Source organism: Periplaneta americana, chromosome 1 (genome assembly GCF_040183065.1).
Source record: "Periplaneta americana isolate PAMFEO1 chromosome 1, P.americana_PAMFEO1_priV1, whole genome shotgun sequence".
Classification (NCBI taxonomy): Eukaryota; Metazoa; Arthropoda; class Insecta; order Blattodea; family Blattidae; genus Periplaneta; species Periplaneta americana.
This window is the reverse complement of record NC_091117.1, coordinates 4795110-4809736: the sequence shown is the minus strand read 5'-3', so window position 1 is coordinate 4809736 and position 14627 is coordinate 4795110. Positions and strand designations below refer to the sequence as shown.

Genomic DNA, 14627 nt, shown 5'->3' with positions numbered 1-14627 from the left:
TGCGTTTTGTGTTATTTTGTATAACATTTTTATGCTCCTTGTTATATCGCTTTGTGGTGAACTTTTAAAAATGGGTTCTGATATTTGAGATGAATATGTCGATGTGCCAGAATGTAGGTGTACATTCTATGCAGTGACACCAATATGTACGCACAAAATGCTCAGAAATGGGATAAGACATGATTGTATTTTGGTTCAACTGAAAGAAATTCCAAACTGTAGTTATGTAAAACAAACTAAACAAAAAATGACTTGATATCTCTACTTTCTGTTAGGGGGTATGAATTATAGAAAATTTCACTTTACAAGCGAGTCGCGAAAATAAATAACATGGCATCAGATGCACCTTTATTAATGCTATTGACGTTCACTATTATGTTTGATAAGTTTTGCTTTTATTGCTGCTGAGACAAAATTTTATTTCTAAATGTTGTCTTATATGTGAAAGAATATTGTAATTAATACTAAATGTTAGAAATATATTATTATTGTAAGTTATACATACTAGGTTCAAAAAGTTCCCGGAATTTGCTAGCATCATAGAAACAACGTACCTTAAACACTATTCTACAGCATTCCCTTCAAAATAGTTGCCTTCTGCAACAACACACTTTTGCCAACGCGTGCAGAGTTCCTGGAAGCAGGCCTGGAAGCCATTTTGTGAAACCCGTCTTAGTGCTCTCGTCGCGTTTGCGATAACCTCTTCAGCATTGAATCTCCGTCTTTTCAGATGACTTTTCAGACGGGGAAACAGAAAGTAATCAGGTGGTGAGAGATCAGGAGAGTATGGTGGGTGATCCAAAGCAGTTATGTTGTGCCTGGCAAGAAAATTCTTTACAATAATTGCGCGATGAGCAGGTGCATTGTCATGCATAAGGAACCAGTTGTTTTCTACCCACTTTTCTGGACGTTTCCTTCTCACTGCGTCCCAAAGGCGACGGAGGGTTTTTACGTACAATTCTTTCGTTACAGTACGACCTTCTGGAATGAACTCATGGTGCATGAGACCCTGAGAGTCGAAGAAAACTTCCAACATAACTTTGCTTTAAGTGTGCTTAAATGCGACAGGCTCATGTCAGTAGATTTACTGGCATGTAAAAGAACTCCTGCGGGACAAAATTCCGGCACATCCTGCGATGCTGATATAACCTCTGCAGTTGCGAGCGTCGTTAAATAAAACATAACATTTAAAATAACTTTGCCTTTGGAAGTGTCCCTAGGAAATTTTTGCTTCCGAGGAGATGTTTTCGATTTCCACTCAGATGACTGTCGTTTAGGGACTGGGTCGTACAAGTAGCACCAGTTTCATTTTGTTTAAGAAATCACCATCTTCATCAGCCATACTGATCATGTCCCCAGCAAAACACAGAACTTGATGTTTGTACTTTGCTCTGTGGACATAATTACAAAATGCGACGAACAAACAAAACACTATGATAAACAATTGCCTACAACTCAAAACCAATAATTGCCATTATCAACAAACTTTAAGGAAATGACATCATGAATGTTACCAACAAAACAAATGTATAATATCCCTTGTTATATATTAATACGAAAAATGGTAGTAAAATTCCGGGAACTTTTTGAACCTAGTAGTATAGTCATTAAGTGCACTGTATAGAAACGTTTTCGAAATTTTATGCCAAAACGTACCAAATTCAAAATTAAATTCCCAATAACTTTGGAATAAAATGTGGAATAAATTAAAATTTGCTATAAATATGTTAAAAGAGGTGCAGATAAACCCTAAATCAATTATTGGTATATTACAATAATTATTGTAGCTTCAGTACGTTTTTTTTACTCTCCTGTAAAATTTGTCCAGTTGGATTTGGTACCTTTTGGAAACAAGCTCCACAAAGGTGGTAAAACTTGTACTAATATGTGTATACACGTGTGGTAAAAAATTTAACAATGATAACGTAAAAACTGTACAGTCACAACTCCACATAAATCATAAGTTTGTGCCTGCTAGGGAGAACGGCAATAACGTGGTATAAGGCATCTGCACGTGTCTGCCCTATTTTTGTTTATGTTCGCAACTAAACACAGATGTTATTATAATCAAGATGTATATTGTAAACGAGGGTTTTCTATTCCCAGCATTGACAATACTAATCCTTTTCTTTCAGGTTACTATGGAGGACTATATTATCGACAAGCGATAAGATTAATGGCTTAGGCTTAGACACTGGAAAATAAAACAAACACTTTTTTTCTTGAAGTGCACGAATTCATCACTATCAATGCATCTTGTGTTTATATTTTCAGCTGAATCAAGGTCACTGCCCTTGAATTGAGCAACAGCTTTTTTCTTGTAGCGATATTACAAAACAACAAAAACTTTTGTGCGAGATCGTGCGTATTTGCTTGCTTTCCGCACAGAACCAATACGCGGTAAATGTGAAATACAACATTCAGTATTCCCAACGTAACACACATAACAATTTCCCTCTTCTTACCGCTTAAGCGCGACATTCTTTTACTGCTTTAGGCTTTTAACATATTATTTTTAGAGACGTTTAACATAGTAATAATTATAAATTGGAAACTTACCACTGCAATTTCACCTAAATTGCAATGTTAATTATTGTTTTTAAATATTTGCAAAAATTAAGTAAAGTCTACTACTCCGCGAAACTTATTGCATTCCTGATACAAGTAACATTAAGGAAGCCGTGAAAAAAATCAACGACATTCCAGATGCCGATGTTATTACTGCAATATGTTATATAAATAATATTGTTGAAATATTAAAATGAAAAATAAATCATTAGATAACCTTACCGTTTGTTTTAAGTTCGCATTTATAGACTGGGGGGGGGGGGGAAGACAGGCGTAAATCACGGCCTGCTGGAGTATAGTAAACACAGAAAACATTTTACAGCAACAATGTTAAAGAAAGATATTTTGGTGTTCCGAAGTTGGCGTCATTAAACAGAAACCAACATGGAGATTTCATTGCAACTAATTAGAAATTCGTCTTTCAGGTATGTAATAAACGATCTTCGCTTTTTCAATCTTCTCCTCGACCATGAAAACGTCAACATACCGCTCTTGTAACGTATATTACTATTGTTTGTGTCAGATCTATTGATGTGTGATCATTCTACTGTTTTGGAAGTGGCTCTGATATGAAACTAAGCAACACTTTCCTATTGCGTGCCTATATTCAATAAAAAGAAACACAAATGTGCATAAAGTTCGTCTTGACATCCATGGAAAATATACTGCAGCTCCTTAAAATATCTGTCTTGCCAAAATTACAACATATATCTCTTCTTCTTCTTCTTCTGCCCTCTCCAGGTATAGGCAACATTTTGCCCCTTCTGCAACTAGTCCGGGTCAGCTTACTTAATATCCTAAGGGTGAAACCTAACCATTTTCCCCCCATTACTACATAAGCTAGTGGATTATGGTGATTTTCTAGTTTGCAGGTTGAATTTTCTTTTGTCAACTTCGTTTCGAATTTCGGTACTGAGAAATACTATAACTGGTAGTGATTTTATAACTGTTATGTTGGCAGCAGTGACAAGTTGTCGGTAGTTTAAATTCTGAAAATTCAGATTGTCCTAGATTTCTGAGCCCATTACTGGAAGCTAGTGAAATTTGAACATACTAATAATTAATTAATAGCAGTATTAATATTAATACATAATAGTTATTGTATGTGTTGGTTTGTGTTGTGGTTACAATTTCAAGATTAGAGTCAGGTAGGCTAAGTGTAAGTAAATATAACATATTTCGTGTGATACATGCCCTTGGGTAATCGATAGAAATACCATTTCACATTTTAATTAATTTCTTTCGTGTTTAGACTTTTATTACAATAATGGAGTAAAATATTCTAAATAATACATTTCATAGTGACATTCGTTTTCGGAATTCATACTACAGTAATCATTTCACGTGATCAAACAAAATACATTTTTAGGTTAGGTCTCGTGATTCGTAAACTGTTTAATCTAAGCAATGAATTTCATTTGTCAGACAAAATACATTTTAATATTAGATCATACACTAATCTACTAACGTAATGTGCGAGAGGTTCAGAAGAAAAATATACTCTTTCACAAATTATTGAACCTTTCAGGAAACACTTCCCCAACATTATGACGAGATGTGGTAAATAAGCAAGACATCGTTATTGTTAATATATTATTATCATTTTTATTATTATTACTACTATTATTACTGTTATTACTACTATTATTATTATTATTATTATTATTACTACTATTATTACTGTTATTACTACTATTATTATTATTATTATTATTATTATTATTATTATTATTATTATTATTATTATAAGCATGGGGCTCTACCTCCATGCCCCCCAAATGCCTTCATGGCATGTTACGGGGATACCTTTACCTTTATTATTATTATTATAGTACATGGCATTGTGTGATTTTATCCTCTTTTGGTGATATTAGTATTAGTTGGCAACACTTAAGAGACGGCCAAATTAGTCTTTTAGGAATTACTCTTACGTGATCCTCAGTATACATGAATGGATCAGTCCATCGACAGTAGGGGTCTAGGTCCACGGAAAAGCATGCAAGTCTAGAGGACTGAGGTCGCAACCCCATCACTAGAATTACCCACCTTATTGGCCGGTAACTGGTAATGAGGACATTTTAAGCTATCGAAAGACTCTATAGGAATGAATCATATCTCTCAGTGTATGTAATTACAGCATGTCTCTAAAAACTCTATCCATTTCCATGACAACGCAGACTTTTGCTGCAGCTCCAGTTAGCTAGTGAGTGTTTACCACGGAAGAACGGGTTGTCATTGTGAACGGGTACGTAGATTGTCATATGAAGATGCCAGAGCTGAATTTACCCATAAATTCCATAAATCAACCCCAACAAGGGCACACATTCGTCTTTAAGACAGGTGTCGTTCATAACATCTAGATGTTCTTGTTTATGCTGTGTGAGCTTTTCATTTAGACAAAATACAAGCAATGAGAAATATAAAGAGTTAGATTTGGTGACATATATAAAACTGAGAAGATTGGAATGGGCTGGACATCTTAGTAGAATGGAAGAATCGAGAATACCAGAGAGAATTATGGAGGGTAAGATCTATGGTGGAAGACCAGTAGGAAGGCCTTGCAACAGATGGCTGGATGCAGTGATGGCGGATGCCAGGGTTTTCCTGAAAACTGGAGCTAAGAGAAGGCTGGCACGTGATAGAGAAATATGGAGAAAGATGTTGGAGGAGGCTAGGGCCCGACTTTGGGCTGTTACGCCATTGTAGTAGTAGTAGTAGTAGTAGTAGTAAAATACAAGCACATCTTTTCTAATATCTGTTCAATTGGGCTTCTTTCTTTATTTTTTAGCAGTGACACTCCTGTAACTGATATGAGTCTCAGTTCTGGTGTCTCTTTTCTTTTATCCTTAACTGTTGTTCGTCCAACAGACCATTTTGTGAAGTGTTACATACACATTCTGAATGTTTTTGCTTGAACATGTTTAAATACACTCAAATACAGTATCCACTACAACAAATTATGATCATTACTTTTCTATTAAGAGTCCTTACTTTAAAAACCTGAAAGTTTTGTTAATTTTTAAAAATCAAAATCAGAACTACTGCAAATTTAACAAATTGAAAATGTGTGACACTTCTACATGATTCAAATCATCTCAGAAGACAAGATACTGGAAAAATTTACTCATAACTCAGATCATTACTGCCTTACAAAACATCAGAAATTCTAATGCAAATCTAGTCTTTCAGGTAAAGCTCCCTGTAAAGCAGATTTGAATAATTTCAAGGGAAAAATTGTTCCGGGGCCGGGTATTGATCCCGGGACCTCTGGTTGAACGTACCAACGCTCTTGCCAACTGAGCTACCTGGGAACTCCACTCGATATATGTCACTGTGTACGTTGACAGAAAACCACAGTTCCAAGTCACACAGAGTTTGTGTGCACTCGATGTGGGTCTCTGGCGTTTCGTCAGCCCACTCGAGTTGTGTGGATATAAAAGGGAAAAGTTGAGACGGTGTCGGGTGGAGTTCCCGGGCAGCTCAGTTGGTAAGAGCGCTGGTACGTTCAACCAGAGGTCCCGGGATCGATACCCGGCCCCGGAACAATTTTTCCCTTGAAATTATAGAAATTCTAATGTCTTGAAATAGTATAGCAACCAGCAAAGATATAGTAAAGATGTAAAATGGTAAATATGTTTAGTCATAGACCATACTCTTGCTGGGCCTACTAATAACTTAACTTATAAAGTATTGTTACAAATTACCTGCTTAATCCATATTTTGTCAAAATTTTAGAATATTAAATTAACCTTTAACAATTTATTCTATACCAGGCCTGCACAAACAGCGCTCAACGAGCACGCGTGCTCCTTAGGAGCGGGAGAGCTGTGTTTACCGCTCGCCAAAACAGAAAGGAAGATACGTCAGAATGACATAGACTTGCTATAGGTAGAGGAGAGGGAAACGACCACTCAGCTATCTAGTGGAGTGCAGTGTGTAGGCCTATTCTCAGTAACTGTATCACGTTGCTTACCTACTGCTACAGTACAGTATGGAGGAATCTAAAGGAAGGAACATAACATTTAACATTTAACGATTTACAGCTCGAACTTATTGATCTTCAATGTGAACTAAGGGCTAAAGATCGTTTGAATAATACTACTAGCCTGGCTGAGTTTTACAAGACTAAACATTAGCAAAAATATCCACGACTACACAGGCTGGCTGTGAAAATGATTGCTATGTTTGGCTCAACATTTATATTTGTGAGCAACTGTTTTCTATAATCAACTTTAATAAAGGCAGACATCGAACATCTGTAACTGATGTTTCATTACGATCAGTAGGCTACTGTTCCTTTCAGCTGCCAACAGCATAAAATCTCAGTTTCATGTACTGATAAATAAAAATATAACAATGATATTGTACATTTAAGTAGCTATAGAATTTCTATTATTTCTGTAAAATAAATATCTCTTTATTAATTAATAATAGTGCAAGGTAGTTTTGTAAACACTGAACGGGAATTCATTTCATGAACACCTTGTTTACATTTTGTACGAGATCACTCCTTCTTCCAGTCCACCCTTATACAGAGCCAATATCTGCATTCCGCTCATGACCTGTGAGCCGGCTTGGAGAGCGCAAATCTTGTGCAGGCCTGTTCTATACAGTAAAGCACCTACAAAATCTAGGAAAAAAAACTCTCTTTCACTGAATGAACAAAGTGACTTTCTTGATAGAAAAGGCACTAATATCTTGCAAACAACTATATCTGCAGTAAAATATGAAGCAGTTAAGAAAAATGAAAGAAAAATTAGAACATTTTGGAACAGAAAATGAAAATAAGCAGTGAAGTGAATTCTTGAAGAGTACAGATTTAACCCCAGATTTTCCCAGGACAGCAACAGTGCCTTATTCTGTCTCCATACAGGACAGGGCTGGCAGCTCACCTTCACAGAATGTCACTCTCTTCTTCACTCATTGCTCACATAGCTGATATTGGCAAATAATGAATTAAACCATCATTTCAAGTGTCAAGCCATCACCAAGATTGATGGTGATCAAGATTCTCAACTAGGAAAGTACTTCTGGGGTGCAAGATGGTAAATGAAAGAGATCCAAAACCAAAAGCATTTAGCAAACAAAGCAATTTTTTCTCTGACATGGCAATGTGCTATATATATAATGTGAATTTACACTGATTACATTAGCTTAATATGTAAATATAATAAAACAATGGGGATCATTAATAAAATCGTGAAACCTTCACTAGTACAAAGACACACAAGAACAGGCTTGTATAAAACCTCAGCACAGCCAGTATTAAGCTATGGTAGCGAAGCGTGGACTGCAAAGAATAAATCTATCTTCTTACTGTATCCAGCCATTTGCTGACAACATGTAGTCCACTGTAGTCTATTCAGTTGTTGTTTTTCACGAGAAATGAGGGGTATTTTGATCGGTGTTCATTATAGATGCCTGTTGCTAGTAGCCAGAGTTGGGGTGTAGTCAATACATACTGCAGGGCTGTGTCTTCTGCAACTGGTACTGATGATTTTAATTTACTTCTTTTGTGGTTTACGGATGGACAGTATAGAAGAATGTGTTCCAGATCTTCATCATGATTATTACACCACAGACAAGTAGGATTATCAGAATGTGAAATCGGTGCAGGTACAACTGAGTGACAATGTGACCTGTTCTGGCTCTTGTTAAAAATGTCTGAACATGTCTGGGCAATTTTTTGTACATTTCCAGGTCATTTGGTTTCTTTTATACCGACTGTAAAATTTTTCCTTTGTCAGAAGAGAGCCAATTGTTGATCCATTGGTTTGTAAAATGAGGCTTTACTCAAGCAAAAGCACTGGATAGAGATATCACTTGAAGAGATCTTGGTTGCAAATATGTTGCCTGTTTTGCAATATTAACTGTGAAGAATAAAGATGTCGTGGGTACTCACCTTGTCGTGGTGAGGGAGCTTAAACTTGTTTAAGCTAACAAATAACAAAGAGGTATCCACATAAGCTGCATTACCACCAATGTAGTCCCACTATATTTTTCACTGCTTATGATTCATGGAGTCCCTCAGTGTAAAATTCTCCAGAAGTAAAATAGTCCCTCAATCGGATCTCCGGGTAGGGACTGTACTGAGAGATGCCAAGAATCGTACTAAAGTACTTATTTGGAACACCAAAAGTCACACCGTCCAGTCAATCAGAGCCAAGTTTAATATTGAAAAGAACCATATAATGAGACAAAGAGGCAAATATAATACCAAAAGAATTGAAGTATGGTGCCAGTCCAATGCAGAAGCAAAATTCAGTCTCTGTAATATAAAAAATGAGGCTAAAAAGAATAAATTCCATGTCTCATTGGGTAGTACATTTAAAGACTGTGAAGAATAAAGATGTCAGTAGAATAACAGCAAGTGAGATGAGGTTCATGAGAGCAACAGCTGGATATACTCGCTGGGATCATAAAAAAATGAGGACATAATGCAAGAACTTCAAATAGAACCCATTATACAGTTCATCAGCAAATATCAACTTCAGTGGAAGGGTCATCTCGAACGAATGAATTGATGCAGAATTCCAAAAGCACTGTTTCATTACCATCTGCATGGCAAAAGATCTCTAGGTCGTCCAAAGAAGAGGTGGACTGAAAATTCTAGTTTGAGACCGTAACAGGCCACTCAGCCTAATACTTGTTAGGAAGATGACAATGACGGCATTAGCTTTCACATGGGCTGAAGTTCAGTTCTCTCTGAAAAGCGAATCAATGAATGCATTTCTGTTCATATTGGTCATTAAAAAAATGTATTCTATTTTGTCTCCAGTTTTACATACAATAACTGATAAACATTCAGAAGCCATTTCAAGTAACATTACCAGTGATGAATTCTGGAGATGGCTGAGGGGAAGGGGGAGGAAAGACGTATTGAAGAGTCAATGGAAAGTGCATCTGTTGCATTTAATAAAGAAAATTACCAATTGGCTTTAAGGGTCATATTCACAAACAAGACTTTGTACTGAAGTGCGATTTGAATCGTGTAAAGTCACCATATTGCATTTCACAGTCAGTACTTTGAGGAAAGTACACTTTCATGGTGACTTACTTACTGAACTTTGACTTTGTAAAGTTAACTTTGATATTCTTGGAGTAGTTGAATTTATAGAGGATTTTGAAGAAATCAAAGACATTATTCTAGCGTTCCTGTGTCTCGGCATATTATAAGGGATGCTCAAAATCCAAATGAGTTTTATAGGGATGCTGAATTTCAAATGAGATATACTTATATTTGACAAATGAACTGTGATGGATATCCTAATGATGTTTGACGATGTACTGAGAAAAGAAAATCGAAGAGGACTCCCTATTTCTCCTTTAATACAACTACCCACTACACTGGGGTAGTATGTGACAAGCAAGAATTAAACATGCTGTTGCTGCTATTTCACTAGTTTTTATATTTATTGCATGTTTCATAGAGGTTTTCTTAGGTTATACATATATTCGGTTGCGCAGCACAATGTCTAACTGTGGAATTGAATTGCTGAAGTAGTTATATTGTTTGTTTTTTTCCTTCATAATTTCAGGTAATTTTCAACTCGTTTCAGCTGATCTGAGAGGGTAAGCCAGCCAATTGTGTGCAAAATTTTATTTTTTTCCCCCAAGCTTTATTTTTTTTTGCTTCATTTTGACATTGCTTTTTATATTTTTAACTATATCTTTGTACTCCTTAACACATTCTATTAATACTTCCATCTCAAAAGTCAGTTACTGGTGACATCTTTTTTTTTCTCTTCCATATCTTGATATATATTGTCTGACAGTATGTATGTATGTATGTATGTATATAAATATATATATATATATATATGGTTTATTTAACGACGCTCGCAACTGCAGATGTTATATCAGCGTCACCAGTGTGCCAGAATTTTGTCCCACAGGAGTTATTTTTCATGCCAGTAAATCTGCTGACATGAACACATTTAAACACACTTAAATGCCATCAGTCTGGGCCGGGATCGAACTCGCAACCTCAAGCACAGAATGCCACCGATTACACTACCCAAGCTGACATTGACAGTAAATGTAAACTAGAAATTAGCTATGCAAACCACCATTAACAATGCTGTGAATGTGCTGATGTTCTATTGTTTCATACTTACTTACTAGCTTTTAAGGAACCCGGAGGTTCAGTGCCGCCCTCACATAAGCCCGCCATTGGTCCCTATTCTGAGCAACATTAATCCAGTCTCTACCATCATATCCCACCTCCCTCAAATCCATTTTAATATTATCTTCCCATCTACGTCTCGGCCTCCCCAAAGGTCTTTTTCCCGCTGGCCTCCCAACTAACACTCTATATGCATTTCTACATTCGCCCATACGTGCTACATGCCCTGCCCATCTCAAACATCTGGATTTAATGTTCCTAATTATGTCAGGTGAAGAATACAATGCGTGCAGTTCTGTGTTGTGCAACTTTCTCCATTCTCCTGTAACTTCATCCCTCTTAGCCCCAAATATTTTCCTAAGAACCTTATTCTCAAACACCCTTAAGCTCTGTTTCTCTCTCAAAGTGAGAGTCCAAGTTTCACAACCATACAGAACAACCGGTAATATAAGTGTTTTATAAATTCTAACTTTTAGATTTTTTGACAGCAGACTAGATGACAAAAGCTTCTCAACCAAATAATAACAGGCATTTCCCATATTTATTCTGCGTTTAATTTCCGCCCAAGTGTCATTTATATTTGTTACTGTTGCTCCAAGATATTTGAATTTTTCCACCTCTTCGAAGGATAACTTAAATCTCCAATTTTTATAGTTCCATTTCGTACAATATTCTGGTCACGAGACATAATCATATACTTTGTCTTTTCGGGATTTACTTCCAACCCTATCGCTTTACTTGCTTCAAGTAGGCCTAGAATTTCCGTGTTTTCCCTAATCGTTTGTGGATTTTCTGCTAACATATTCACGTCATCCGCATAGACAAGAAGCTGATGTAATCCGTTCAATTCCATATTTCTATTTTTTTCACAGCCAACCTAATATTCTCTTTCTCAAATCTTGACTTTTGGAAGTATACTTTTGTCAGCAAAGTTTACTTTAATAAGTTACTGAATATAAAACAGACTTTCAGTAAAGTTGAACTTTGAATCATCGGGGTTAGGACTGGTTAGAGTTGAATGAGAAGCTTACATCCAGTATTTTAATATAGCTAAAAAATTTAATGAAAGTACAACATGAACATTTCCACTTCTGTAGTAATTTTCAAGAAGACAAGAAAGAAGCGCTGTCTCATTTAAATATTAGGTGTGATGAAGAGACGTTATCCAAATGTGGTCGTTGGCTTCGTAAGAAAATGCAGTTAAATTCCTATGAGGAATGGTGTAGATTGTGCAAATCTAGTCTTTCAGGCAAAACTCCCTGTAAAGCAGATTTGAATAACAATTTTTCCCTTGAAATTATTCAAATCTGCTTTACAAGGAGCTTTACGTGAAAGACTAGATTTGCATAATATATACGTCACTGTGTACGTTAACAGAAAACCACAATTTCAAGTCACACAGAGATTGTGTGCACTCGATGTGGGTTTCTGGCATTTCGTCAGTCCACGCGAGTTGTGTGGATATAAACGAAAAAGTTGAGACGGTGTCGGGTGGAGTTCCCGGGTAGCTCAGTTGGTAGAGCGCTGGTATGTTCAACTAGAGGTCCCGGGATCGATACCTGGCCCCGGAACAATTTTTCCCTTGAAATTATTCAATGGTGTAGATTACCTCACAAGGGGAAATGGGTCGAAGTTTACGGCGACCATCCCAAAACAAATAAGTTGGTGAGTAACAGGAAAAATCTCTCGTGTTCCAAGTGGACAAATGCACTTAAAATATCCTGCAATATATGAGCAGTTCGTTCTGTTCGTGGGAGGAGTCAGTAAACAATTATTTTCCACCAGCCTGGCTGTAAAGACATCGAGATCCTTGGCCATAGGGTTTTGCCCAAAGGGAAAAAAATGTCATATAAGCATGCATCCTGTTCTCAATATTTTCTAGCCCCCAATTTTCGATTAATACACACACACCTAAACTGGGCTCTAACCTTGGAGAAATGCTTCTGCCTCTGTAAGGAAGCACGCCCATTGGTAATACTACCACAGTCTAGTATACACAGTCACGAAGCTCAATACGTAGTAAATATGCATCCATAGATAGTTGCTGACCACTAGGATCGCAAATATCGCCTCATTACAGACAATGCGAAATAGTACCGGCACAGTCTATTGTTCCTAGCACCCTCACAACTCAAGTTTCGTGACTGTATATACTAGACTGTGATACTACTATAGTTTCCATGTCAATTAAATTACATTCTTGTATGTTTGTAATCTGGATCTGAACAGTCACCTGGTCTGTCAGGCAGATGTCTCCCTTTCTTTGTGAGAAATTATTATTATTACCAAAGGAAACTTCGCAAATTATCCCTCAGTCTTGTTTATGAATACGACCCTAAGTGAAAGTGAAATCTGAGTACTGGTAATTCCACATGTTACCTTCATCTAGTGCTGTTAGTGATTGAAATTATAAGCATGTCGATTAAAATATAATTTAACAAGTCTTTCAAGCTATAAGGGACTATCAACAGTTGTTGAGATTACAATGATAGAGCAATGGTGTAATGTACTTGCAGGAATAAATAGACACGTGGAGAAAACTTCTTCCAATAGTTTCGTCCACTAACAAACTCAAATGAGCACCTAATCCTAGTCCTTTTTAGAAGTAGTCAGGTATATAAACATCATTAGATATGACATTGGTGCTTCCATGTGTTGATTTGGTATGGGATTATTTTCATGTAACTATGAACAGGAAATGGAAAATGTCTAAATGTTCACATGGAGAACAAACTATTTTTCGTCTTTAACTTTTACAGGTCGATTTATAGAAAACAACATACACAGAAAAATGTAAAAACGAAAATCATGCAAAAGAAAAATATGCTTAATTAAGACAAAAAAAAACAATGACTGGGTATTACAGTGAATATATTGGATGTTACGGTATATAAACAATGTAAAAGAAATATTTTACCTGTATTTTTATTAGTGACTCTATTTTATTATGTAGCCTATTTTCTGAGATATGACGTAAACAAAGATCATACGAGTACTTATCACTCCTTAAGCCCCACTCATCCTCATAAAGCCGCCACAAATAGTGGAACTTTTATTGGGCGGTACGCAGCTTACTACACTTCCTTTTAATGTAATCTTACATGTGATTCATTTTTATGCTGATATAGTTTAGAATAATATGCCTATAACAATAATAATGATACAAAAGTTTTCATATTTACTTCAAAGCAAAATCTTACAAACAGAGCCCGTTTTGTATACGTGTTACACTGTGTATGATAAAAGTTAAATTAAAACAAACAAAACTACCTTTTGCCAAATGTAATAGATGTTAATGGTTTCGAGAACTCTGCTGATATGATTATGGCATCTAGGCTACTTCGAAAGCTGTCGAGATAAAATCATTCTACACTAAGCTCAAACTAGCTATAATTAAATAATTTTGCTTCCTAAACTGTCATGACTTAGCAGCAAATTGTTAAACACATTATATATCATAAGCATATTTTCTTTATGTTCGTACACCAAAGCATCACACAGAAGCATAAGAACACAGAACCTTCAGATCTAAATACATTTTCACTTCTAGCTGTTATTAAAGTGCTTAAACTGTAAGTACTACAGCCGTAAATAACGTTACCAGCATTTCCGATTATCTTGTATCTTGATTCTCTGGTGGTGATATAATAAAGACACAACATCAATTATTTTCACTTTAAAACACACCAAACTGACAAATTCATAAACAAGCCGTCATGACCTCTTTCCCAGCCATCTGCAAGCTCAATCCAAAATCTGAAAAACAACTTGTCATGAGATACTTCTTCCTGATTGGATGTTGGTCATGTGGCATCCATGAGCAGCTGCCTCTAATTTAATAGCTGTTATGAATGCCATCGATAAGTTATAAGAAATAAATGTTAAATTTTAAAGCTCTGCTACATTGTAACATACACGTCTTCTACAAATATAA

General features: G+C 36.1%; 1 protein-coding gene across 4 annotated transcripts in view; it reads right to left on the bottom strand.

The window, feature by feature from the left end:
• The window catches only part of htk (AT-rich interaction domain hat-trick), a 138622-nt gene extending 124164 nt beyond the window's left edge, over window positions 1–14458 (bottom strand). For all 4 annotated transcript variants that reach the window (XM_069827320.1, XM_069827483.1, XM_069827403.1 and 1 more), the window contains exon 1: window positions 14295–14458. In XM_069827320.1, the coding sequence (XP_069683421.1) occupies window positions 14295–14300 (6 nt within the window). In that variant the 5' untranslated portion in view covers window positions 14301–14458. The remainder of the gene's footprint in view (window positions 1–14294) is intronic.
• Window positions 14459–14627: the final 169 nt, after the last annotated feature.